We start from the raw sequence: 27738 nt of genomic DNA, 5'->3' as shown, positions 1-27738 counted from the left end.
TAACAGAAAAAGAAAGAAGACCTTGTTAGTTCATTTTTCTGTGTGTTGTCCAATTGTTTTGGTATATTCTTTTCATCTAGTATAATGAGAAGTCAGGAGATGGGAATGTTAAGTGTGAGATCACTCATATTTTATTTGTGTACTTTAGGAGGTAGATCTTTGAGTTCCTAGTTGTTGACTATGAAACAGGTGTCAAATGTTAGGTTTAGTCTGCACACTCCTTCCTCCCTGTTCTCTGAAGGCTTACAAGAGTGTGTTTGTTTTTCAGATAAACCTCAGGTAAGAGGTAAAGAAACACCAAGCCCCAAGGCAGAGGATCTGTCTATACTTTAAAGGGTGAGAAACTAGAGATAGGATCTGGCTCTTTAAAACCACAGAAATTCAGTGTTCTTTATAAAAATAGACTTAAGCACTTGCACCATAGTTTTTAGTCCTGATTGCCCTAAAGCTATTGCGCCTGAGTGATGGAAGATTTGAGTTTAAAGTTGGAAAAGGTGATCTAACCCTGACCAGTTTGCCTCAGTGGTTAGAGCGTCCGCAGGTGGACTGAAGGGTCCCAGTTTGGATTCCAGCCAAGGGCATGTAACTTGGTTGCAGGCTCTATCCCTGGACCCTGGGGCATGTGCAGGAGGCAATCAGTATCTCTCCCACATCACTGTCTCGCTTGCCCTATCCTTTCCTATGTCTCTGAAAAGCAATGGAAAAAATGTCCTCGGGTGGGGATTTAAAAAAGAAGAAAAGGTGATGTAATGATTGCCTGGAGAGAAAACACTGAAGCTCTGAAAAACCAAGTTAAACTCTTATTGCCATGTCAATACCTGATTTCAAATAATGGGTTTTATAATAAGCCAGGCAAGACAATGCAATTAGCTTCTATTTAGGGAATCTAATCTATATGGGTTCTTAGTACACTCTCTTATTGATTGATGTTCAAATCTAGGACCTATTAGCGCTTCTGGTTGTGGGAGGATGTTGAGATTATGTATTGAAAGAATTGAGAAGCAAATTCTATTTCATATTGCAGAAGGCTTATCAGTGTTTGATTGATAAAGAAATAATGTACCTGAAATGTTTCTAATATTCTCTTTATAAATGAAGAGTGTCCTAAAATGACTTTGTATGTATAGGAACTGAATCCCCTTTTTAAAAATATATCTTTATTGATTTCAGAGAGAGGAAAGGAGAGGGAGAGAGAGAAATAGAAACATCAACGATGAGAGAGTCTTTGATTAGCTGCCGCCTGCATGGCCCCAACTGGGGATCGAGTCCGCAACCCGGGCATGTGCCCTGACCAGGAATCAAACCCCGATCGTCTGGATCTTAGGTCGATGCTCAACCACTGAGCCACGCCCGGCTAGGCCTAAATCCCTTTTTAATGACATAGTTTTAATTGATAGTTATCTAGAAAGTTGGCTGTTGATGTTATTTTACCTATATAGGTTAACTTCACTTTGAACATGTTAACTGAGGACAGTTTTTAAATGATATAAATATCTTTATAAATAGTGATTATAAGTCAGTTTATGTACCTAGAGATTTTGTCAGTTTGTTATAGTGGCCATCTTGGTGTTTCTGTTTTTTGGTGCGGGACAAACTAAGCTAAAATAACGAAGCTGTTAATACACCTTTCTACTCTTCACTGAGTGTTTTTGATAGCTGTTAACACACCATTCTATTCTTCACGAGTGTTTTATACATAATAGTATATATATAGCATTTGCATTCGAGCATATGTACTTAATGCACTGTCTGGAAGAACTTTGATTAAATTCACACATATACAATTTTTTTCCAGTCAGTGAATGTTATTGAATAGTTAGATGAATATTTATACCATGACATTGGCCGTACAATTCCTCTCACTTTGTCCCTTTATCACGCACTAATAGACCATAGGATGAATTGTCCGCCTAATTAACTTGGGGGTTGGATAGAGTTGCCAGATAAAATACAGGACTCCCAGTTCAATTCCAATTTCAGGTAAACATACCAAAAATGTATTTGTTGTTTATGTGAAATTGGAATTTAACTGGCCAGCCTATATTTATAGCTGCTACATCTAAGTAGGGGAGAAGCAGGTGACTAGTGGATATGAGCACAATTGTGAGACTTCGATACAACTAGAGTGCAGCGACAAGGGTAGTTTTTACTAAGACAAAAATACCATGAGTGCAATGTTGATTTTATAATCCAACACTTTTTTCTTTGGAAGTACATCAGTGAAAACAAAGTTCACAAATAGCAAAACTTAACAATGTATTATTTAGGGATATATTACATTTTTAAAATGAAAATGTAAGGGAACAATAAATTAAATCTGGGCTAGTGGTTCCCTTTAAGAGAAAAGCAGCAGATGGAACAGAGCACACAGTAGCTACACTGCTCTTGATGCTGTTCTCATTCTCAGGTGACAGGATGAGTCACAGTTAATTTTATTTATGTTTTAGAACTACACTTGTACTCTTTTGTGCATATCAAATATGGAATAACAGTTTAAAAGTTAAATTAAAACAGTGACTTCAATAAGAAAATTAGCCCTGGCCAGCATGGTTCAGTGGTTAGAGCGTCGGTCTGCGCACCGAAAGGTTGCAGGTTTGATTCCCAGTCAAGGGCACATACCTGGTTTGCAGGTTCAGTCCCCAGCCCCAGTCAGGGTGCATGTGGGAGGCAACCAGTCAATGTATCTCTCTCACATTGATGTTTCTCTCTCTCTCTCTCTCCCCCCTTCCCCCCTCCCTTCCACTCCCTCTAAAAAAAAAAATCAATGGAAAAAATGTCCTTGGGTGAGGATTTACCCAAGGAGGAGGGGAGAGAGAGAGACAGAGAGAGAGGGAGAGGAAGGAAGGGAAGGGGGGGAGGGAAGGGGGGAGGGGAGGGGAGAAAATTAGCCAATATACAAAGTTTTACTGTCTGTACTTTCCAAAATTCAAAAAGTTAAGGCATTCCTTTCTTCCTTTTCTTCTCCAGATAAGCATCTTTAGTTTTTTTTATTGTCTTCTCAGGTTCTAGAACATTCACAAAATTGGTTTCTTTCTTTCAGATATGTTCTCTTTTTTGGTACACAGTATTAAGTGTGCTCTTATCAGTGAGCATTAGAGTAGAATTGACCACTCCTCTTGCCCTGGACAGACATAACAGTTCTGTCAATCCAGCCTAAGATCACACTAGTTCTTTTGGCAGCCATTTCACAGGTTTTTACTCTGAGCAATCAACAAAAACACCAAAATGATTCACATGATTTGCTATAAAGTCATTATCTCCCCAATCATGCATTTTACACTTACCCTACTTCATTGCATTCTGTTAAGATTTAGCCTATTGTTCTAATCTTATGAAATATTTTTGGATCTTGTCACCCATTATACTCCCTATCCTTATCAAAACTTTGTGTCCCCTATCCCAACATTTGTGTCATCTGCAAATTTGATAGCTGTTCCATCGGTGTCCTCATTCAAGATCTTAGTGACAACATCAAATAGGATAGAGCACAAGAGAAATTATTTGATATTTCCTTATGGTTTTTCTTTAAGCCATTAATTGGCACATCTTGGACAATGTTCTTACACCAGTTAAAAACCCACATAAGTGTATTCTAGCCTACATGTCTTTGTTGTCTAAAAGGATATCATGTGAGAATTATAAATTTTAGTACTTAAATCTAGATTTTTTGCATGTGTACAATACAGAGTGAGGCAAAAGTAGGTTTTACAGTTGTGAGTACAGAAAACACAGTTTATTCTTATATTATTGCTTATTAATTATTGTATTATTTTCCATATGAACAACTGTAAACCTACTTTTGCTCCACCTTGTATATTCTAGGACAATAACCCTATCAAGAAAGGAAATTAGGCCCTGGCCAGTTTTGCTCAGTGGTTAGAGCATAGGCCCAGGGACCAAAGGGTCTTGGGTTCAATTTCTAGTCAAGGGCACATACCTCCATTGCAGGTTCCCCACCCTCATGTACCAGAGGCAGCCAGTCAATGTGCCTCTCTCACATCTATGTCTGTCTGTCTGTCTGTCTGTCTGTCTGTCTCTCTCTCTCTCTCTCTCTCCCTCCCTCCCTCCCCCTGCCCTCCTCCCTCCCTTCCACTCTCTCTAGAAATCGATGGAGAAAAGGTCCTCAGGTGAGGATATTTAAAAAAAGGTAATTAGGTTAATCATGCATGATTGGCATTCTGTGAATGCCTACTGACTCTATTTTTAAACTTTATTTTTATTGTTGACACTATTGCAGATGTCCCCATTTCCCCCACCCTTTGCCCACTCCTACCCAGCCCTCAGCCCCCTTACCTCTGGCCATCACCACAGTGTTGTCTTTGACTATTGGTTATGCATATATATGTTCTTTGGTTCCCACTACTAGGGCCCTTAAACTAACAGTGTACTCAAGAATTTTGCTTGGGCCCTGGCCGGTGTGGCCCAGTTGGTTGAGCGTCGTCTCATGCATCAAAAGGTCATGGTTTGATTCCCAGTCAGGACACAAGCCCAGGTTTCAGGTTCGATCTCCAGTCAGGTGCATGCAAGAGACAGCTGATCAATATTTCTCTCTCATATCCATGTTTCCCTCTTTCTCACTCTCCCTTCCTCTCTCTAAAAACTCAAAAACTTTTTTTAAAAAGAATTTTGCTTAGAATTGACATCAAGCAAATCTGTTTATGCTTCATAGCATCTACCTGTGCTCCAGTGTTGCTTATTAGAGTGTCTTGCTTACCCTTTTCCATTCTCCCTGAGTCTTCAAAGGTTTTACACAGGGATTGAGCTCTCTGTAGATTCTCAGAGGATGCTGGGATATAATTTGTCTGGCACAGGAGAACTGAACTCATTTAGATTAGTGAGGTACTTTTATCTCCTTGAGTGCTTTGGGATTCAGTTTCCTCATTCTTATACTTTGGTTTTCCCTGTCTGGTTTGACTGTCAGTAATCTTAACTGGAAGAAAAAGAAGTGAAGCAGCCTTTTACGTTATACTATTTATTCACATATAAGCAGACCTACACTTTATTTTTCTTGTTCTGAGTATAACTTAAAGAAAAGCTTTTCTCTAGTAACTTTTTAAAAATCCTAACACATTATGAGACCAGTCTTCCTGATACTGTTCTGATAGGTTTTTGCAGTTTTCCTTGGACATGTGTCCATTCCATCCCTCTAATCTCTTCTTTGTATTTTCATTTAAAATGTTTATGACATGTCACCATGGAGATGTAGTCAACAAAATTCATACCATGAGAAATTCTACAGGATGAGCAACCTAGCGTGTTTGTTTGTTTGTTTGTTTGTTTGTTTGTTTAAGACTATTTTTAGAGCAGTTTTAGGTTCACAGAAAAATTGAAAGGAAGGTACAGAGATTTCCCATATACCCCATGTCCCCACATATGCATAGCCTCCTCCATTATCAACATCCCTCACCAGAGTGGTACATTTGTTACACTTGATGAACCTACACTGACATATCAGAGTCACCCGAAATCCATAGTTTACTTTAGGATTCGTTCTTGGTGTTGTACATTCTATGGGTTCGGAAAAATATATAATAACATATATCCATCATAATAGTATCATAGAGAATAGTTTCACTACCCTAAAAATCTTCTTCAGGATAAACAACCTAGTTTCTCAACACATGAACTGTAAGAAATAAAAGATCAAGGGGAACCTACGGACTGAAAGGGACATATTAACTGGTATGGACCTGACTGGATATTGATTGAAATGAACCAACTATAAAAAAAATTGAAATAATCTGGGAAATGTTGACTGTGTGTAATAAGGAATTGTTAAATTTGATAATAGTACCGTGGTTATGTCTTAAAGAGAAACCTTTTTAAGACACATACTGAAATTTTGGGGGTAAAAATCAAATAATTTCAGAGATTTGCTTCAAAATAATCTGTCAGGGGAGTGAAGGTAGGGCTATTGATATTAACCATTATTGAACATGGTCAGTATGTTGTACATGTCGGTTCATAATATTATTCTCCTAATTTTGTATATGTTTTAAATAGTCATAATTAAAAGTTGGAAAAACTGCCCCAAATATTTTTTCTGGTCATATACATTGTTATGGGCAGATTCAAAACTAAAATTCCAATCTCTTGATTCTAGCTCATGTTCTTTTACCTTGTAGCTAAATTTACAGCCCTTCTACTTCCAGATGGATCTCAAATTGCCCTTTCAGTCTCTGTTACCACCCCCCTCCCAAGCCTTCCCTGGGAGATTTGTGGTGGTACTTCTAGATAATCAAGGCTTTAATAATTGGCCAGTTTCACTTGACTGGCTACCTACTCATGTGAAACCGAGAAGGGATATTATTAGGGTAAATTGATAGGCTGCATGGGTGGTTAGAATCAGTAAAGAGACTTGGGTCCTAGTCCTAACTTAGCCTTTGATTTTAACATAAGCTCTAGGAGGTCAGGGATCATATCTTCTTTGTTCACTACTTTGCACCCAGTGCCTACCTGGCACTGTGCTGGTACATGGTAAGCAGTAGATAAATGTTAAATAAATAGATTAATTTAACCTTTCTTGGCCTCATTTTCTTTTTCTTTTTTTAAATATGTTTTTATTTTTTAGAGAGAGGGAGAGAGAGATACAAACATTGATGAGAAACATCGATCAGCTGCTTCCTGCACCCCCCCTACTGGGGATCAAGCCTGTAGCCAGAGCATGTGCCCTGACCAGGAATCGGACCAGTGACCTCTGGTTCATGGGTCAATGCTCAACCACTGAGCCACACCTGCAGGGCTTGGCCTCATTTTCTTCACATGTGAAATGATACAGTTTGTCTAAATGATTCTTAAATTTCCTTCAAACACTAAAAAAATTATTCTTCCCTGCTGACTGACTTTTTTTCACAAGTGACTCCACTTTGAGCCTGTTGTCTCTCTCCATTTTTAAATATGTCTTTATTGATTTCAGAGAGAGGAAGGGAGAGGGAGAGAGAAAGAGAAATATCAATGATGAGAGTCAGTGATCAGCTGCTTCCTGCACTGAACCACGCCAGTTGGACCTGGCAGATTTTTTTAAAAATCCTTTTAGGAATTACTGAATATCTTTAACACTAGGTAACATCAATAGGTAGCATGCTCACTTCTAACACCTGTCACAGAAAACCCACAGTTGTTATGTTGTATCCAAATCTCTTAAAAATAGCCTACTGCTTTGCAGTTTCTGTTGGATTGATTTTGTTTCCATAAAGTAAATAAATACTGTTTTCAATATTACCTTATTAGAGTGTCAGTTAATAAAAGATTTGACATTTTGCTTCCTATGGAAACTTGGTGGGCAACTTTTGGGTAAGTTGCAGTTCTTGTCATCAGATCCAAATCCCAGTGACTAAGCACCTGCCTTTGGGAGTAATGCCCTTATTATTCTGATGAAACTTTGCCTCAGGTATCTGAAGGTCATCACTTGATCGGGTCAGAGTTTATAGAAGAAAAATAATTCGTATACCATCCTGCAAAATCACCAAAGCAACATTTGAAGCCATGTAAAAATTTTAAAATAATGAATATTGTGCAGATATTAAAATACTTTGTTATTGAACACAAATACCCTAGCCACAAAAGGAAAACTCCTATAATTTAAAATGCTAAATAGCTAGGGACTGGAGAAAGCATCTCTCACACATTATTTTGTATTCAAACATGAGCTTTGTTAGTATAAACTCAACATAGTGTGTGCAAGTAATTTTCTTATAGAAAACAGGATATAATGAAATATTCTATCTGTATTGATAGTTGCTAAAGTACAAATCTGAAAATTGCTTTATATTAAAAACGTGTGGAAGCCACACTAAAAATAATTTTAGTATTTGATCTATAAGGCATGTGGGTTTTTTTTTTTAAAAAAACAATACTTGTTTAAAGCAAACTTTATAAATGTTTTATTTATTTATTTAAGAGAGAGCGAGAAAGATTGATCTGTTGTTCCATTTATTTATGCATTCATTTGTTGATTCTTGTATGTGCCTTGACTGAGAATTGAACCCAAAACCTTGTCATATCGGGACAATGCTCTAACCAGCTGAGCTACCTGGCCAGGGCTTACGGCAGAATTTATTTTGAAACTGTTTCAGAAATTGCTTGTTTTTCATATTTAAATTTAATAGTACCATTGATAGACATTGTCTTCAGTTTCTGAAACTGTACTGGAAAATCAAAGATTTACTGTGTTTTTAATTAGTATTAATATGTAGAAAAATCTTTATATACTGTTAGGTAATCAAGGAAGGTAAGCCTTTTTTTTAAATCCTCACTCGAGGACAGGCTTTTATTGACTTTAGAGAGAGAGGAAGGGAGGGAGAGGGGGAGGGAGGGAGGGAGGGAGGGAGGATCATTGATGTGAGAGCAAAACATCAATTGGTTGCCTCCTGTATACATCCGAGTGGGGATCAAACCAGCAACCTGGGTATGTGCCCTGACCAGGAATAGAACCCTCCACCTTTTGGTGTATGGGACGTTACTCCAACCAACTGAGCCACACCTGCCAGGGCAGAAGCTTAGCCTTTTAAAGTTAAAAATATGTTAAACTTAGTAAGAAGCACATTTATTGTTTAAATTAAACTTTTTGTTTATCTGATATTTAAATGTGTCAAAAATGTTTGTTCTTAAAATACTCTATATGATAAAAACTTTTTAAATGGAAAAATGAACTTCTGAAGTTCTCATTTTGGTTTATTAGGTTTTATTTAAAGCAGGGGTGGGGAACCTTTTTTCTGCCAAGGGTAAATTTGAATATTTATAACAACATTCGCAGGCCATACAAAATTATCAACTTAAAAATTAGCTATGAAAAAAGGTCCTAGATTTATTGAATTTTGAGTCCTGCCTGTGGTTGCCTTGGCAGGGCCAGACCAAATTATTTTGCAGGCCGTATATGGCCCTTAGGCCAGACATTCCCCACCTCTAAAGTAAGGAATTCCACCGATAGTTAAAAGATTTTTCACTTGTGTGAGGTGTACTAAGTTATTTTACGTAGGCATTTGGACTTTTTCATGGAAAAAATTACTTACCTTAACCTGTAAAAATGAAGAATTTGATTTGTTCAATTTAGTATCTATAGAAGATTTAGAAAGAATAGTTTTCTAGTTAACTAGATATATCAAAGCATTACTGGACATTTGTGTGTGTGTGTGTGTGTGTGTGTGTGTGTGTGTGTGTGTTGGATTATATCCATATTTTTAGGGGAAATCGGAGGGTATAAAATTTAAATCATTAATTATGGTGTAAATTACATCCTCACTCCCAAACTAATGAAGGGTCTTCAAATTAAATTTTCTAAAATTACAGGAACTCTAAAAAGCCTTGCCGACAGTTCTTGCTGCTAGTTGGTTGGGAAAGCCAAGAATAGAACTTAATTTTCTTGACCTCTCGTCTCTTATTTCTTCTGTCCCCAAACTTGAACATGAATGTAGCCATGCACCACTTACCAACAGGGATATGTTCTGAGAAATGCATTGCCAGGCAATTTCATCATTGTGGGAATATCACAGAGTATACTTACACAAACCTAGATGGTATAGCCTACGACACACCTAGGCTATATGGTATAGCCTATTGCTCCTAGGCTACTGCAAGCCTATACAGCATGTCATTGTACAAAACATGAGATTAAATCAAACATAAGATAAAATGATGTAATCAATAGATGCAGTAAACACAAGATGTAAGAGGCTGATGCTAGCATAAGGCATACTGTTTTGCAGCAATTTTTTTTAATAAGTAAAAAGAGTACACTCTAAAACGATAAAATTATCGTAAATAACATAAACCAGTGACATAGTCATTTATTATCATTATCAAGGATTATGTACTGTACATAATTGTATGTGCTATGCTTTTATGTGACTGGCAGCACAGTAGGTTTGTTTACACCAGCATCACCACAAACATGAGTAATGCACTGTGCTAAGTACGACCCTACGATAGAAAATTTTCAACTCCGTTATAATCTTATGGGACAATCGTCTTATATTTGGATCTTCATTGGTGGAAGCATCATTATGCAATGCATGACTAGTTATTTTCTTTAGGCAGATAATCACTCTGGAATAATATAATGTTATTATCTCTACTTTGAAGTTAGAGACTGAGTTACAGAGAGGAGTTGAGTGGTTGTCTAGGGATACCGAAGATGAGTGACAGCTCACTTACTTGACAGCTAATTCTTTGGTAATAACGATTCTCTAATACAACTGGAAATAAGAAGTAATCACTTAAAATATCCTCTGAAAAATCAAGAAAAGTGCCATAAAGTCCACAGTAAAACCATGTATAAAATTTTTCATGGGGAAACCCTTACTCAGAATCTCTGAATTCTTTACTATGCAATTCCACTTTTGTGTTTTTGTTTTTTAACAGGAAAGACATTTATTTTAAAATAGATTTTTATTGAATTTATTGGAGTTACATTGGTTAATTAAATGGGTTTCAAGTGTACAAGTCTATAATACATCATCTGTATATTGTGTGTTCACCACCCATAATCTGGTCTTTTTTGCAATTCCATTTTTGGTGGGGTGTTCACCTTTTTAAAAAACATTTTTTTTTTTATTGTTGAGAGTATGACAGATATCCCCCATTTTGCCATTTTTAAAAACCTAGTTTCCCAGCTCAATGCAGACCAGAAGCAAAAATTAGAAGTGGGGGGGGGGGCAAAGCTTAAAAGTGGGCACATGGCAGCTGTAAGAAGTAACCACAAATAGAGGAAGAAGATGCAAAACTTCAAAACACAGACATTGCAAGCAGAGTAGCCTAGGGTCCTGTAGTGTGAAGGCAAATAAGTCCCCTGCACCTTAGGGTCCCTGGAGGTCATTAGAGAATTAAAATACAGTGTAGTTTTTGAGAGTGATAATTACTCTGAGTCAGTAAGAAAGGGAAAATTGTATATCCTTTGTTTAAGAAAGTATTTTCAAGGAAAAGATTACTGAACAGCAAGGCTAAGCCTATAATGTACTTATTTACAAGTTGCTTTTGAAATTTAAAATTCAAAAATGATTAAAATACTTTTCAGAAGTTTGGCACTCAAAGAGTGGTTTCATCTTTGGAAATTTTTATTTATGGAACATTTTTATTATTCTGTTCCCTAGCAGTGCCAAATCAATTAGGCATTAGTTGTAGTTGTTAAAGGCAGATCAGGGTTTAGTCTTTGACTTAATTAGTTTAGTCCAACCCAAGAAGCAGCACTAATTGCCTTTACTTTGGTGCTCATTCATAGCAGCACTTAGAATATTTTCATAAACATCATCTTTTAAGACCTTACCCAGAAAGGAGGTAATATTGCAAAGTACTTGAGAGAGTGGGCCCTAGAGTCAGACTGCCTGAGGTCAAATTCTGGCCCTGCTATTTACTAGCAGTACAATTTAAATTATCAGATCTGACCCATGCCTCAGTTTTTCGTTGTGTAAAATAGTGAAGGTAATATATCTCATAGGAAAGTTGTGAGGACTGAAGCTAATGCAAGTCAAGTCTTAGCACAGGTTTTGAAACCTGCTTAATAATTATGACTATTGCTTTATACAAGGGCCCTATTAGGAATGCTTCCTGTGGGGATACTAAATAACGATTTACTGTTTCTTACTGTGAAATGAATTGTTCTTTTCTCATCTTTGCACATGATACAAATCATTTTAGCCAACTTTGCATATTATAAACATGCATTTAGTTTTCACTAGATGCTAATGTTCTATATACGGATAAAAAATATGTCACAAAAGAAGTCTAGTCTTACAGACTACCATGTTAGAGATAATTTGGATTCATTTAGACTGGAGGAAGCTGTAGTAGTCTGAAATGTTTTACCTACCTACTTAACCATTCTGTAACATTTATAATATATTTCGAACATGACTGTCTTTTGTAATTAGTTTTTTGTTTAATGACATCACCAAATGCAAGCAGGATCCCATGTTAATCATCAGCTCAATGTAATCTGGCTTTTTTCATTTTCCCTGTTGTTAAGTGGGCTGAAGCTTGACAGGCTTTCGGGTTTGTTTTCTGTGTTCCAGAAATTGATCTCAGGCTCCCCACTACTGACAGACTGCCAAAGTGCCTTGGAGAATCTTAGTGAAGTTCATCATTTGAGTTTCAATGGAGCAATTCAAAGCTGCTGAAGAAACTACCACCCATTATGTGTGCCCCATCTACTCTCTCACTTAATCCTTGTAGTCCTGTGAAGTAGCTGGTTTTACTCCCTTTTACAGAGGAGGAAACTGAGGCTTGGAGAAATTAATTTGGTGAAGATCTCACATAGGGTAAATGGTAGAAACAATATTCAAGCAAAGTTCATCTGCTTGAAAACCCATGCTCTTTTCACTATGTCCCCTTGTCTCTCAAAATGAAGTAAAAAAATTACTCTTTGTAGTTTGTATACAGCCATATGTAAAGCTCCACCAGAATCAATCTGGAATATTTCTGTGTGTGTCAACAATTCCTCCATAACTTAGATCCTGTGAATCAACAGCCAGAAAGTGCTCTTTATGGAACCAGTTACATACAAAAGATAAATGTGGCTCTCTATTCTGTTTTTTGTTTTGTTTTGTTTTGTTTTGTTTGTTTGTTTGGACAGACATCTAAAAATCTGGTCAGATTTTTCAAAATGAGAGACACGGGGAAGGCAGAATTTTTTTTCTTCCCTTCTCTACCTCATACGGGGATTAAGTTTTTTTAAATCTTACTTCCTCTTACCGCTACACCTCTATGGCAGGTGATGTTTTTCCCTGATTGGCATTTAGAATATGTGCCACATGGAAACTTGAGCCCCCTTCAAGGTTTTTGTTTTTCTTATTTTTGTTGTTGTTTTCATTGCACTTGTATTATTGTAGATATCCTTTGTGTGGAATTTTTTTTCTTTTTTTAAAATCTGAGTACTTGGTCCTAATCATCTGGATAAACAGATTTTGTTACATAGCAGTATAGGTTTGCCAGAGAAGCCAAATAATTGGGGGTATAAAAATTATCATTTCTGGAAATTGTCCTTTGTTAATATGAAATTATATTGTCCAGGCATTGCAATTAAATGGGCAGGCTACCTTTTAAAACATTTTATACAACTACCTTTTTAAAACAAGCCTTAAGTGCCCCCTAAACTAGAGTTGTGTCTTACTCGCCTTCATATCTCTAGTCTCTGGTACATAGTAGGTATTCCATAAATGTTTGTTGAATAAAGGGGTTGATTTTCTGTTAAATGGCAAAAGTAAATTTTTATCACACTTGTGTTTTGATTAAAGGTCAAGGATTCCTCTACCAGATATGGATTACTTGGTTTGGCATGTGAAGAACATGGTAGTAGGACTCGATGGTTTTCTTGGTTCTGCCCCTAAATGTATGACTTTGGGGCAAGTCACTTAATTGCTCAACACCTCAGTTTTTATCTGTAAACAGAGCTGTGTGATTACATGATCTTGAAGGTGCCATTAAACACAAAGTTGTATCATCTGTGATCATTGCATTTTATTTAAAAAATAAGAATGGCATAGTAATATTAATCATTTAAAAGTTTCTTACTGCATAACTCTAAAATATACTAGGCAGCTATAAGGGTATGTCTCCTTTATGCTTTGTAGAAGATATCATACTGTTTCTATTTGAAGAAAAATGTGGTGGGTGGGTGTTAAAATAATTGGTGAAAAGTTACTTTTAAAAAGTATTATATCTGGAATAGTCTGTGTTTAAGAATAGAGTTTTGCTCCAGTAGAAAAATGAGCTGTGAACAAAACTGGGTTACTCTCTTCAAAAGCACTGTAAAGGCCTAATGCAAATAAAACTCTTCATCCATATTATGAACCAAGTTAAGACAACAATGAGATATATTTTTGTCTATCAAATTTGTAAAATTTTAAAAATAATACTCATTTTTGGCAGGGATATTAAGAAACATGCAGTCAAAAAAGTATGAGTGTAAATTGGTACAGCTGTTCTGGAAGGCAGTTTGAAAGTTTCTCAAAATGCTGAACTTTTGGCCTGCAGTCCCACTTCTAGAGAAATTTATTTTAAAGAAGTTTATCATGGAAGAGTACAAAATTTTTTTTTACAATAATGCTTATTATTGTCATATACAGGGTGGAGCAGCAGTAGGTTTACAGTTATGAGTACTCAAAACACAGGGTTTATTCTTGTATTAGCATTTATTAATTATTGTATTACTTTCCATATGAACAACTGTAAACCTACTGTTGCCCCACCCTGTATATATCTAGGAAAACAAAAAATACTCAGATGTCTGTGTGGTAAGATTATGAGTCACTTTAATTTTCTCCTCTATTTTTTTATGTTTTCTACATTTTCTATATGCTCAGAGGCTTTTTTCAATCACAAAGTAGATACATGGTTTTTAAAATGTGGACTTGTCTTTAATAAGTGTATAGAAGTATTTTTCTTCTCACCTGCACTATTCAATGCCACCTTGCTTTTATTTCTGAACAGGTCTTCAGAAAAAGTTGGAATTTCAACATTAGAGGTAAGTTGTGCTTTCTGAAAGTTATGTTTCTATAAATAATGTACACTTTCCATTCATTTTTCTCTTTTATGTAATTTTCATTTCCTTTTGCTTTCTGTTACTTATTTTTTGTTAAGTACTATTGTCTTTGTATCTCACTAGTTGTGATTAGATAGTGAAATACCTAATTATATATTGTGCTATAAGGAAAGGACTATAAATATTTTTAGATTTTCACTAATTTTTATTTGATTTATAATTTTTAGAATAAAAGCACACTATAAAATACTTGTATTTGTGTGTGTGTGTGTGTATGTGTGTGTGTGTGTGTTTTACTTGCATGACAAAAATGTGGAGTAACCAAAACACATATACTTTTTAATGGGCACCTGTACTGGTATGATCACCATATATAAAAATCAATCCCAGCCTTATATCCAAGCAAAGGAGTTTGGTATAAAGACATTATGTCACTGAAACCCATTTTAAATACAGGAATATCACCAAATAGATATTCTTTGATATTTTATATCAAATAGGGTATATACTGTATGTGTATGTTTGTGTGTTTTGTATATCTGTACATATGTATCTATAACCTCAAACATGCTTTATTTTTTCCACTTCCAGTATCCCTACCTTTTATACAGATTAGATATTGATCTCTTTGATAAATTGTGGTATATTTATATGGAATATTTTACAGCAGTGGATATGAATGAATTAGTTATATACAATTACATGAATGAATTTCAGCACCATAGTGTTGAGTTGGGGGGGGAAACAACTCACAAAAAATACATGCAGTAAGATTCCATTTATATTGAGTTCAAAAGCATGCAAAATTAAAGAATATATTGTTTCAAGTTACAAGCATAGTCAAACTATAAAGAATAGCAGGGGAATGATAAAGTTTAGGATGTCAGTCATCTTTAAGAGGGAAAATGTAATGGAAAAGGATGTACAAGAGACTTGAAAGCTAACGGTAACAATGTTCTTTTTCTTAAATTCAGTGCTTAAGAAAGGTTATATCATAATTCTTTATTCCTTATATTTTATTAAAATTCTTTTATATTCTAATAAAAACAATTTTTAAAGTAGTATACAGACATGGTTAAAATTTGCTCAGTGCAAAAGTAGATGATTGAAAATGTAACTCCCCTCCCATCCCTCATCTTTCCAATCCCCGTATCCAGAGACCATTGCCATTTATTATGCTTGTAGGTTTTTAAAGCCACTTAGCTCTAAGATATTTTTAGGTGATAACAAATAGGTTTTGGGAATTTACTTTATCTCAGTAATTATAGGTTTTCCTTAGCTTGAATAAAATTATATAGACAATGCACATATTTAGTAAGTAAATATGAAGTTGGGCATTGTTCTTTTTACTTTTCATTTTGAAATAATTATAGAGTCATAGGAAGCTGCAAAGACAGTACAGAGAAATTATGTGTATCCTTCACCCATTTCCCCAGTGGTTATATTTTATTTATAGTTCAGTATCAAAGCCAGGAATTTAACATTGGTACAATGTGAGTGTATAGTTCTATGTCAGTTTATTACATGTGTATAAATTGTGTAACCACCACCATACTTAAGATGCAGGTCTGTTTCATCACCACAAAAATCTTCCCTTATGCTACCCCTTTATAAAGTCACACCTGCCACCTCCCTCACCCCATCATCCATTACCCTAGGCAACCACTAATCTGTTTTCCATCTCTATAATTTTATCATTTGAGAATGACCTATAAATGGAATCATATAGTGTGTGACCTTTTGAGATTGGCTGAAAGGATTGAGATCCATCCAAGTTGTTGCATGTATCAATGGTTTGTTCCTTTTCACTGTAAAGTAGTATTCTGTGGCGTGGATGTATTCAGACTATTAAGTACATATTATATGTATAAACAGCATATTGATTGATATCTTAAGCAAACCAAGGAAAAATTTGTTAGTCCCAATATTTGATGATTTTATAATCTCACAGAAGAACATGTGTACAAAGGGATGACATACGAGGCAATGATGTTTGTAAAATAGAATAGACCTTAAGTGCTACAAGGAGTTTGGAGGAGGAAGGGAGAGAGAGTGACCGTGAGGGCACTGTTACCTGGAGTAGCAGGGAAAAGTTTTAGGAAGGAGGTAGAACTTGTGCTGGGCTTTGAAAATTGGGAAACATTTGCATAGATAAAGAAAAATTGGACAAGTATTGTATGTTAGGCAATAGTATGAACTAGTTGATATACAAAGACAGAATTTGCTGGGAACATTGAAAGACTGGTGGGACCCATGTAAACATTTCAGTTATAGAATGCTGGAAAAGAAAATTGGCACCAGACTTAATGAGCCTTGAATGTCAGCTTAAAACTCTGGGCTTTAAAATTTTGAAGAAAGACATTTAAAACATTGATTTTTATATGTCTTACAGTTGTGCTATCCAAGGTTTTTTGCTTGAGGAATTAACAAAAGATAAGTGGTAGAAGGGTGGAAGAATGTTTGAAAGAAAGAGACTAAGTGCAGGGAGAGAGTTGTTAAGAGGCAGTCAGAATGTCAAGATACAAGACTGATAAAGGAACAGTGTTGATAGGAATGGATGGAAGACTATGGCAACTATTTAATAGTTGTTTCCTGTTGTGTTGTGTTTTTTCTCTTCTTTGAGTGTAGATCACTTTTGTACAAATGATTTGTGAAACTGAGTTATTAATCTTTTTTGAATATGCTTGTTAAAATTTAAAAGCTCAAATCTTATAAATCAGTGCTGTAAGGAGGGTACAAGCAGCTCTCTGGTATCCAACACAAATGGAGGTAGTGTGAATTGCTAGCAATTGAATGATCTACCACACTTTTTTAAAGGAAGCGTGTTCCTGAGGTTGTGAGAAGCTGGGATTTAGAAGGTACTGTGCTTTAGTAATGGGACAGCCCACATCCAGAAAGGGCAGCGCAAATCCAGAAATGAAAGCTGTCTCAAATCTAGCTAAGTTGGTGTTAGTTGTCTGCAGGCACGTGCTTGGCTCTCATTGCTTTATCCCCAAAGCCTGATTGAGGTGCTAGGGGAAGGACCTGGACCTTAGACAGCACTGGGAGAGAATACATATGACATATATAGGTAGATATATAGATATAAACAGTATATGTAGATATATATATGTATCTATACATATCTATATAGATATATCTATATTAAATATAGATTGCCCGGCCGGGCGTGGCTCAGCAGTTGAGCGTCGACCTAGGATCCAGGCGACCAGGGTTCGATTCCCAGTCAGGGCACATGCCCAGGTTGCGGGCTGCAGCCGATCAATGACTCTCTCATCATTGATGTTTCCAGCTCTCTCTCTCCCTCTCCTTTCCTCTCTCTGAAATCAATAAAGATATATATTAAAAATAATAATAAATAAATAAATATAGATATACTAAATAAGGTTTTGCTAAGAAATCTTTCAATTTAACTTCTGTAGAGATCAGGCCCTCTGGTAGGTGCTATATCACTCCTTTTAACTTATGACTTAATAGCAGTTTAACTTACAGGAGTTGATAGCTTTCAAAAGTTCAAAGTCCAAGAGAGTTTTGTTAAAGCCAAATAAAATAGAAGTCTAATCACTGCTTGAAAGTTTTGGTCAGTGTAAGAATAGTAATCTGTGATCTTTATAATTAACTCAAACAAATTAAAATGAGGTACAAGAGTTTTTGTGTAATTTTGCTTGGATTAATTTAGGGAAAGTATCCACGGAATTAGGTTGTACAATGCTTCTGATTTTCCTACTAATGAACAGTTATTGGAGGATAATTGGATACTTATACTTGATTTGTAGAACAGTTGAAGGTGTTTCTCTAATATGCATTAACTGTTCTTTTTTTGTTCTTTTTTCCTAGTTTTATTGAGATATAACTGACATACATCACTGTATAAATTTAAGGAGTATAGCATGATGGTGTGATTTACATATATTGTGAAATGATTATCACAACAGGTTTAGCTAACATCTATCTTCTCATATAGTTACAATTAAAAGAAAAGAAAGAAAAAATGTGGAAAATTTTTTTTCCTTGTGATGAGAACTCTTTACTCTCTTAACGACTTTCCTATATATCAAATGACAGTGTTAGCTATAGTCATTGTGTTGTACATTACATCCCTAGTACCTATTTATCTTATAACTGGAAGTTTGTACCTTTTCACCACCTTCCTACAATTCACTCTTCCCCTATCTTTAATTGCTTTTGATTAGAGGGTTTTTTTTTAGTTTAAAACCAGTATTCAATTAAAGGATATATAAACTTAAGGTATGTGTATTAAGTGAAGAAAAGTCAGAGCATGCATTATTCAACATTAATTTAGCAAAAGATTACTTTTGCCAGGCACTGTTTTAGGTACTGGGTAAGTAGTGGTAGACAGAACAAACAAGGTTCCTGCTCTCATGGAATTGACATTCTAGTGGGGTAGGGGAGAGAAAAAAAGATAAGTAAACAAGGTCGTTTCAGATGGTGATAAGTGCAAAGAAGAAAAAGAAAATATGATAATGTGAGAGAAAGTGAGGGGGTGAGGCTATTTTATGGTGGTCAGAGAAGGCTGTTCTGAAGTAATAACACTTGAGCTATGACCCTAAGGATGGTAAGGAACCATCAAGTGTAATTGTGGGATTTTGGTGGGAGAGGGAGGTGAGAAATGTAGAAGATGTCAAAGATGTAGGAAGGGGCATGATAATGTTAGGCCCTCATGGGCTGTGTTAGAGTCTGGATTTTATCTAACACTTAAAATTCCATGAAACAGTCTTTCTGTGGTAGAATCTATATAAGATTGGTAGCATTCCCCAAATACTGGGAAGAATTCAATGCAACAACTTTTCAGATTGAAGATATTGGAAGTCCTATAGAAATTTCTCTAGCACATTATATCTTTAGCATTACAATATAATAATCTCTGAGTAATTATATCATGGAGCCTATTGTGGTCATATCCTGATACTTGGTAGAAGTGCTACCTTAATACTTACATACATCTTTATGTGTCTTAGGTCACTTAACTGACAAAAAAAATGGTTATAATGGCCTTCTTTAATAAGCTCTGTGGTGTGCACCAAGAATTATAAAGAAAACAAAAACAAACAACAAAAAGAATTATAAAGAGTTTTTTTTCGCAGTATCAGGAGTAGGGTTCAGATTGCTCTATTCTACAAATGTAAAGACAACTTAAGATGGAGAAGAGTATGGTGTTATGTTTTGCAAATGTATGATTATCTTATTTTACCCAAATCTTTTTCCAGCAAAAATGTAGTAACCACTTCTATCTTCTTTAACCTCCCAAATATATATATATATGTACGTATGTGTATATGAATGTATACGTAGATATATATGTATTTTTGGTGGGTTTAATTTTGTTCATCTGTTACTATTTGGGGGGCTTCATTTAATTTCTGGTTAAGTCTTGATTCCTTTTATCTAAAATATATAGAATTTTTAAGAAAACAATTGTCTGAATGTGGTTTTCTGCACTATGTACCTTTGTATTTACATTTATGGAGCAATACTTTGGGAAAAAATAACAATTCTGTTATTTTTTGCCTAAATCCTTAATCTTTTTAAGCTACAAAAGCACTTAGTAGTTCTTATCTTCCTGTACAGTTTTTTTTTTAAGGTTAAAAATATTGGCCTTTTTAAAGGGAAATGTTCTATTGCAGTAGAAAAATTAAAAATTGCTTATTGATAACCTTCTTATGTAAACCATATTGTCCCAGTTGGCATAAAATCTCTGGGCATCTATCAATATACAACATCTAAGCCCTTTATGGGCCTTTGATTTATTAATGCTGCATGTTCTGATTTGTACCCATTTTAAACAGAGTTTTAAAGAAAGGATGTTATCATTTGGTCTTTGTTTCTTTTGTTTTAAAATAGGAAACAGAGAACACTGCACACAAAGTTCGAAATGAGTCCCCTGTACAAGAATTGAAACAAGATGTGTCTAAAAAGGTTGGTAAGATATAATGTCAATATTAGTTTGGCAGGTTTTTTTACATGGTGTATTTATTTTATTTTTTATTATTTTTCACATGGTATATTTAAAGTGGAAAAATTTCTATATTCTTTTAGTATAGTGGTCTGTCTGTGGTGGATGTTCAGTAAATGTTCCTTGAATCTGTTGAATTTGTGATTGAAGATCATCAGGCTTTTTAGGAGTCATTTCATAATTGGTAATTTATTCTTAAAACAGTATTTTTATTATTAAATTTATTGGGATGACATTGGTTTATAAGATTATGTAAGTTTCAAGTGTACAATTCTATAATACATTGTCTGTATATTGCATTATGTGCTCCTCACCCAAAGTTTAGTCTCTTTCTGTCACTGTATATTTGACTCCCTTTACCTCTTCAACCTCACCCCACCCACCTTCCCCTCTGGTTTGAAACAGTACTTAGAAAAATATTTTGTAATGTGTCTTTATTTTTATGCTTATATCTTTATTAAAATAAGTTATATCCACTCTTGAGGTTACTACCAAGAGTTAAAGATATTGAAAGCTCAGTGCAGCAAATTCTGATGTTTCTAGGAGTTGGAGGTTATAAGAAGTTATTACTTTGATAGTGCCTTTGATACCTTTTAAAGAACTGATGCTATGAAGCTTCAGAATTTTGTTTACTAGAAGAGACTGAGCACAATATAAAAATTTTGACAATAGGGTAGTTCACAGTATCAAGATAAAGCCCAAAGAGAAAGGATGGTGTGTGTTCATTCATGTATGTTGAGTGTTTTCTGCACCCCAGACAGTGTTCTGGCCAGTAGGTTTCCAGAAACCAACAATATGACACATTCTCTACCTTAGAGCTTTTCAGCAGTGACACTATTGACATTTGGAGCTGGCTACTTCTTTGTGTGGAAGGAAGGGGAGACTCTTCTGTGCATTGTAGGATGTTTAGCAGCCTCCCTGGCTTCTGCCCACTAGATGCCAATGGATTCCCCTCACCCCGTCATGACAAACAAACATATCTCCAAATATCACCAAATGTCTGGGGAACAGTGCCAAGCAAAATCACCCCCAATGGAGATCCATTGTTCTACCTCTATGGAATTTAAAAATGGACTACATTTTTTAAAAATATATCTTTATTGATTTCAGAGAGAGGAAGGGAGAGAGGGAGATAGAAACATCAATGATGAGGGAGAGTCATTGATCGGCTGCCTCCTGCACGCCCCCCACTTGATATTGAGCCCACAACCCGGGCATGTGCCCTGACCAGGAATCAAACTGCCATCTCCTGGATCCTAGGTTGATGCTCAACCGCCGAGCCACACCAGCTGGGGCTGGGCTACACATTTTAATATTGATCATACTTTTTCCTTTAAAAGGAAAATTTTGGGGGGAGGGAGAAATGGTGGTACTGTGTATCAGCATAAATAATAAGAGTGGTCCCACTCTGGCTGTGTGGCTCAGTTGGTTAGAGCATTGTCTCATTCACCAAAGTTTGTGGGTTTGATTTCCAGTCAGGGCACACACCTAGGTTGTGGGTTCGATCCCCAGTTCAGGCACATTCAGGAGGCAGCCAATCCATATTTCTCTCTCACCTCCCTCCCTCTCTCTCTCCACTCCTCTTTTTCTAAAATCAATAAAAACAGCCCAGCTGTGCACGGCTCAGCGGTTGAGCGTCGACCTAGGATCCAGGCAATCGGGGTTCGATTCCCAGTCAGGGCACATGCCCGAGTTGCGGGCTCAATCAATGACTCTCTCATCATTGATGTTTCTCTCTCCTGTCCTCTCTCTGAAATCAATAAAAATATATAATCAATAAATCAATAAATCAATAAAATCAATAAAAACATATCCTCAGGCGAGGATTGAAAAAATAAAAAATGGTACCTTTTTTTAAATCAGAAATTGCCTGCAATTATGCACTGTAACAAACAGCTATCTTGATTTTTCAGCATTTCCTTTTGGTTCTCACCTATTTGCATACTTTTTTTCCTAATTGTAGTGTAGATAGAATTTTGTATTCTGCCTTTTTCTCTTACAATTTTTAGATTTTTATCATATTTCTACATGATTTCAATATTCAGTTTTCATTTGATATATTAATTTCCATCAAGCAAATGTATTATACATGCATCTAACCGTTTTTATTGTTGAAAGCTTCAAATGTTTCTACTTTTTGCACTAGAGCTTTTTTCCCCCTTTTAAGAATTTTTTCTTAGGATAAATTACAAATGAGTAGCTATAGTTAGTACAAGAAAAAGTGATTTTTAAGGAGAGTTTAGAAGCTGAAGGAAGTTAGTAAACACCATGGGACAGAGAGTGAGGCTTAAGACTCTAGATATCACTTTTTAAGTTCCAGCTTTTTCAGTTGAATTAAGTATCATACATTAATGATAAAGGCTGTAGGGACATACCCTGGGCCAGTATACAATCCCTGCTCTTAGCTTACATTTTAGTAAAGGAGAAAACTGGATAAACACGAAACTGAATGTAATGTAATAAGTATTCAAGTAAACTTAGAAACTATTATAAGAACACAAAAGGAGACTTTACTTCTTGCTTGGGGGTAGGAATGAGGAAAACTTCATGGAGGAAGTATCATCTGAGCTGGTTTTGATGAATGGATAAGATTTGGGCAGGCAGAGATAGGAGAGGAAAGGCATAATGAAAGAAAGGAGATGACAAATGTGCAAAATGTTTGAAGATGAGTCTAGAGACCAAAGGTAAGGCCAGATTATGAGAATGCCTTATGTCATACTAAAACGTCTGGGTTTTATTTTAAAATCACTTGGAAAGCGGTGAGTTTTTTGAAGCAGAGAGGTGACGTGAAGCAAAAGTTGCTTTAGCATGATCATCTCCATCTTGGTTTTGATTCTCACTGTTGTCTTGCTCTTTCCCTGTTTGCTACCTCCTAAAACACAGCGGGGGGGGGGAGGGATACAGAGGTTGACATTGTAAATAGGTGTTATAGGGACATATCAAGAGTTAGAAAGCATGGTCCTTGCTTCCCAGGAACCAATTATCCTTTGTGGAGAAAGTATTTATACAGAGCTAGCCCATATACTGCCTTGTATTTCTATTATAGCTCATGCTGTAGTGTACAGTAAGAATGATGGGAGTTCAGGGAAGGGAGAGATTGGTCTCAGATAAGGGATCAGGGATGACTTATGCTTTTCAATCTCATTTTGACTGGTCTAATGGCATGGGCCTTTCCATTATGCATAGCGATTATTTCAAACCTTTACATTCATCTCATGTTCACTGTGCCCACTAGTATCCCACTCACTTTCAGCAGATGCCCTTGTTTCTTACTGCATGTAGACTTCAGAGGCTAAGAAGCCCAAATTCACCCCTTTCATCATCTCGTACTTCCCTTACCTGCCAGCTTGTTTTCATCTTTAACCTCTTTCATGTCATTGTTAAGAATTTAGTTTTATTTTTCTGTCCAAAGTAGTGTGGTATAACATAAAGAACCATAGATTTTTGAGAAAAAAACCTGAATTTCAGTTTTGACTTCGTTGCTTACCAGGTGTGGAGCTTTGGGCAGAATTCTTAATGCCTTTTCCTGAGATACTTGCTTTTGTAGAAAGGAGATAATCCAACCACCTCACAAAGTTTGTATGATGATTAAAGAAAGAATGTGTGTACTGGATCCAATGCATGGTAGATCCTCTTTCCTTTCTCTGCCAGAGCTTTGTTACTTTCCCTCCCCTTGGCTCCTTCCCCTCAATTTATAAAAACGCTGGATCACTTTCTTGCATCCTCTTCCATTTATAGCCACGTTTCTGAAAACTGTGGACTGTACTGTCTCTGTATCTTCACTTTACTCATTCTTAAACCCACTGTAATTTGGCTTCTGTTATCATTAAGGCACTCAGTTCTTAGTAACCACCTAACTAGGCAGACTCCAGCCCTGGCTGGCATCCTCAATGGTTAGAGCATTGGCTTGAGCACCAGAGGGTCACAGGTTTGACTCCCAGTCAAGGGAACGTACCTGGGTTGCGGGTTCACTCCCCACCCCGCGGGCACATGGGGGAGGCAGCCAGTAGCAACCAGTCAATGTGTTTCTCTCACATCAACCTTTCTCTCCCCCTCCCCCTCCTCCTCCCCCTCCCCCTCCCTCTCCCTCCCTTTCACTCTCTCTGAAAAGCAGTGGAAAAATATCCTCAGGCAAGGATTAACAAAAAATATCAGGTGGACTCTAGTTAATATTCCTCTGGCAAAAGTGATGTACATCTAGGATGAAAAATTTGAAGGTTGAGAAAAAGCAATAATGGGATATGCTGGGAAATCAGGAATATTATTCAACAGCAATAACAGTCCAAGTTAGCATGTGAGACATTCTGTTAACTTTCTGAAGCCAAGGAATTGAGAAAGCAGAAGCCATCCATGGTTGGGCAAGGTGGAAAGATAAGCAGGCTGGGATATTTAATGTGTCAATAATGACAAGATTGGATAGAAAATATATTTTCTTCTAAATGTTGGTAAAACACATAGAAAACCTATCTGTATTTCTTAGCTACAGATAAGAAATAAAGGGGGCCCGGCCAGGCGTGGCTCAGTGGTTAAGCGTTGACCTAGGATGCAGGCGATCAGGGTTCGATTCCCGGTCAGGGCACATGCCCGGGTTGCGGGCTCGATCAATGACTCTCTCATCATTGATGTTTCTATCTCTCTTTCTCCCTCTCCTTTCCTCTCTGAAATCAATAAAGATATATTAAAAAAAAGAAAAAAAGAAAAGAAAAGAAATAAAGGGGAAAAGACAAGGTGTGCTGGGCGTTTGAACTCTTCACAGCCCTGTCATCCCTCTTAATAGTGGGGTATTAGGTGTACTCTGTTGAAGAACATTGACCTCCTTGTATCTGCTGGATTTTCCTGTCTAGGCTTGAGCTAAACAACTTGAATTCTTGTACTAGGTGGTTTTAATTCTCATGGTTTTGCTAACTAGGCCCAAATCAGCAGGCTGTTACTACAACTAAGTTGGCATAAATATGTAAATGAACCATGACATGAAGAATCTGAAATGTAAATTTAGGTTTGAACTTTATTACACAGGGTTGATTAAGCTTTCGTGATTACATGTACTAACACAGATTCCCTATTATAATGGTTAAGAGTGCAGATTCTAGAACCAAACTGCCTACGTTTGTGCCAGCTTCATCACTTACAAGCTTTGCGACCTTGTACAAATCACTTGATTCCTCTATGCCTTAGCTCCCTCATTTATATATGATGATAGTAATCATTGCCTGACACATAGTAAGTATTATATAAATGATTAGCTGTTACTATGTTCTTGTGAATGGCTTCACATTTTAAAATCTGCTTTTCAACCTTTCATCAGATTATTGAAAGTATTATTGAGGAGACTCAGAAAGTACTACAGCTTGAAGATGACTCTTTGGATTCCAAAGGGAAAGGACAGTCTGATCAGGCTACTGCCAGTCCTCTCGTGGCTAGAACAGATCTTAGCAATATACCTGGACTGTTAGCCGTAGATCAAGTACTACAGGAAGATTCCAAAACGGCAGAGAGTCAGAATGCATTTGAAGAAACTGAATTAGAACCAAAAAAATGTTTTCCTTCCGATGATACCTGTGAGAAGCCAATAGATGAAACCACTAAGTTAACTGAAATAAGTTCAACTGAGCAGTTTAATGTGCCTGAAACTGAAACAGAAGTATTGAACAAGGAAGCAGTGGAAATCAAAGGAAGTGATGTTCTAGAATCTGCATCCTCAAACTCTTCATCTGCTAAAGATTTTGCTACGGTGGAAGAATTGGCCCCTGCCAAACCCCCAAGACAGCTTACTCCAGAACCTGATATAGTGGCTAGTACAAAAAAGCCTGTTCCAGCACGCCCACCCCCTCCAACTAATTTCCCACCTCCTAGGCCACCACCTCCATCTCGACCTGCTCCACCACCAAGAAAAAAGAAAAGTGAATTGGAGTTTGAGGCTCTTAAAACACCTGATCTGGATGGCAAGTGTTAATTGAGAAATAAGTACTTTTGTGGGGAGATTTTTGAGTTGAACTTATTTAAATTTCTGATTTTGTCTCAGTTTATATTATGTAAACTACGTTGATGACTGAGTTGTAAAAATTATTTTAGTAATAAAAAGTGAAAGTGTTTACATTGGTGATTAGTTACATCACTATAATTGAACATTTCAGCAGACTTCAAACTTTCAAATCTGTTACCATTGGAGAGCCAGTGGTGTGGTGAAAAGAATATGGGATTTGAGAGTTAAAATTTGAATTCAGGTCCTAGGTCTCTCTTTTTTTTTACTCTTTAATATCTAAATTAAATTTGTTGAGCACTGGATCCCTTAATGTTTAAGTTGAAAAGCCTTGAGGAATTTAAATAACTTGTTTGAATCCTAGTTTCCCCATATATAAAACGAGAATAATAAAACCACTTTTGTCACAGGATTGTTATAAGAATCAAACAAATAAAGGTTAAAGTACTTTTCAAGCAATGTATAAAGTCCTATATAAATATTTATTACTATTGTTATTATTATTACAGTTCCCAAAGAGAATATTACATCTGATACTCTAACTACGAGCATGGCTTCAGAGAGTACAGTCAAGGATTCTCAGCCTTCTCTTGATTTGGCAAGTGCTACCAGTGGAGATAAAATAGTTACTGCCCAGGTTGGTGAATTCATGTTATATTTGATATAGGCTTTATCAAATTTCCTCAGTTTGCTTGTTTGTTGATTATTGAACCTTCTTTCTTCTCCAGGCCAAATATTTCCTTATCCCCCAAACCTGGCCTCCTTATATCCCTTTTCCAGCTCTGCTACTAAGTAGCTGGGTAACTCCAAGAAGCTCTTTAACATCTGAGTCTCAGATGCCCCATTGATAAAATGGGGGACCTTCCTTAAAGGTTTCTTGCAAGGATAAAATGAGCTAATGTATACCAAGTACCTGGCCATGTAGTAGGCATTCAGAAAATGACACATGCTGCTATTTATAACATTATTGATATTAATAAACACCAGCTACAATCTTCATTTGCCTGAACTATAGTAGACAAAATTGAAGACTTTTATAATTTCCTTTTCCTAATCATGAAAAAGAAACTTCGTACACTGTGCTATATATATCTACATATGAAGCAATGGAAAGGACTTGATAACATGAATTTTACCACAGCCAAATCCTTGGGCTCAAATCCAAATTCTTGGACTTATGTGATAGCTATGATTGGAGCAGTTTAGCAGACTGGGAGATAAGACACTATGTAGTCCTGTCATAGCCTTAGAGCAGTGGTTGGCAGTGGCCTGTTTTGTAGGGTCCCCAGGTTAAGAATGGTCTTTACATTT

At 36.3% G+C, this 27738-nt stretch overlaps 1 protein-coding gene across 1 annotated transcript in view; it reads left to right on the top strand.

The window, feature by feature from the left end:
- Window positions 1-27738, top strand: part of WDR44 (WD repeat domain 44) — a 75725-nt gene that overhangs the window by 14599 nt on the left and 33388 nt on the right. Inside the window, exons 2-5 of the mRNA XM_081125979.1 lie at window positions 14422-14455; window positions 20336-20410; window positions 25753-26389; window positions 26937-27064. Of these exons, the coding sequence (XP_080982105.1) occupies window positions 14422-14455; window positions 20336-20410; window positions 25753-26389; window positions 26937-27064 (874 nt within the window). The remainder of the gene's footprint in view (window positions 1-14421; window positions 14456-20335; window positions 20411-25752; window positions 26390-26936; window positions 27065-27738) is intronic.

Source organism: Miniopterus schreibersii, assembly GCF_964146895.1.
Source record: "Miniopterus schreibersii genome assembly, chromosome: X".
Taxonomy (NCBI): Eukaryota; Metazoa; Chordata; class Mammalia; order Chiroptera; family Miniopteridae; genus Miniopterus; species Miniopterus schreibersii.
This window is presented reverse-complemented; position numbering and strand designations above follow the sequence as displayed.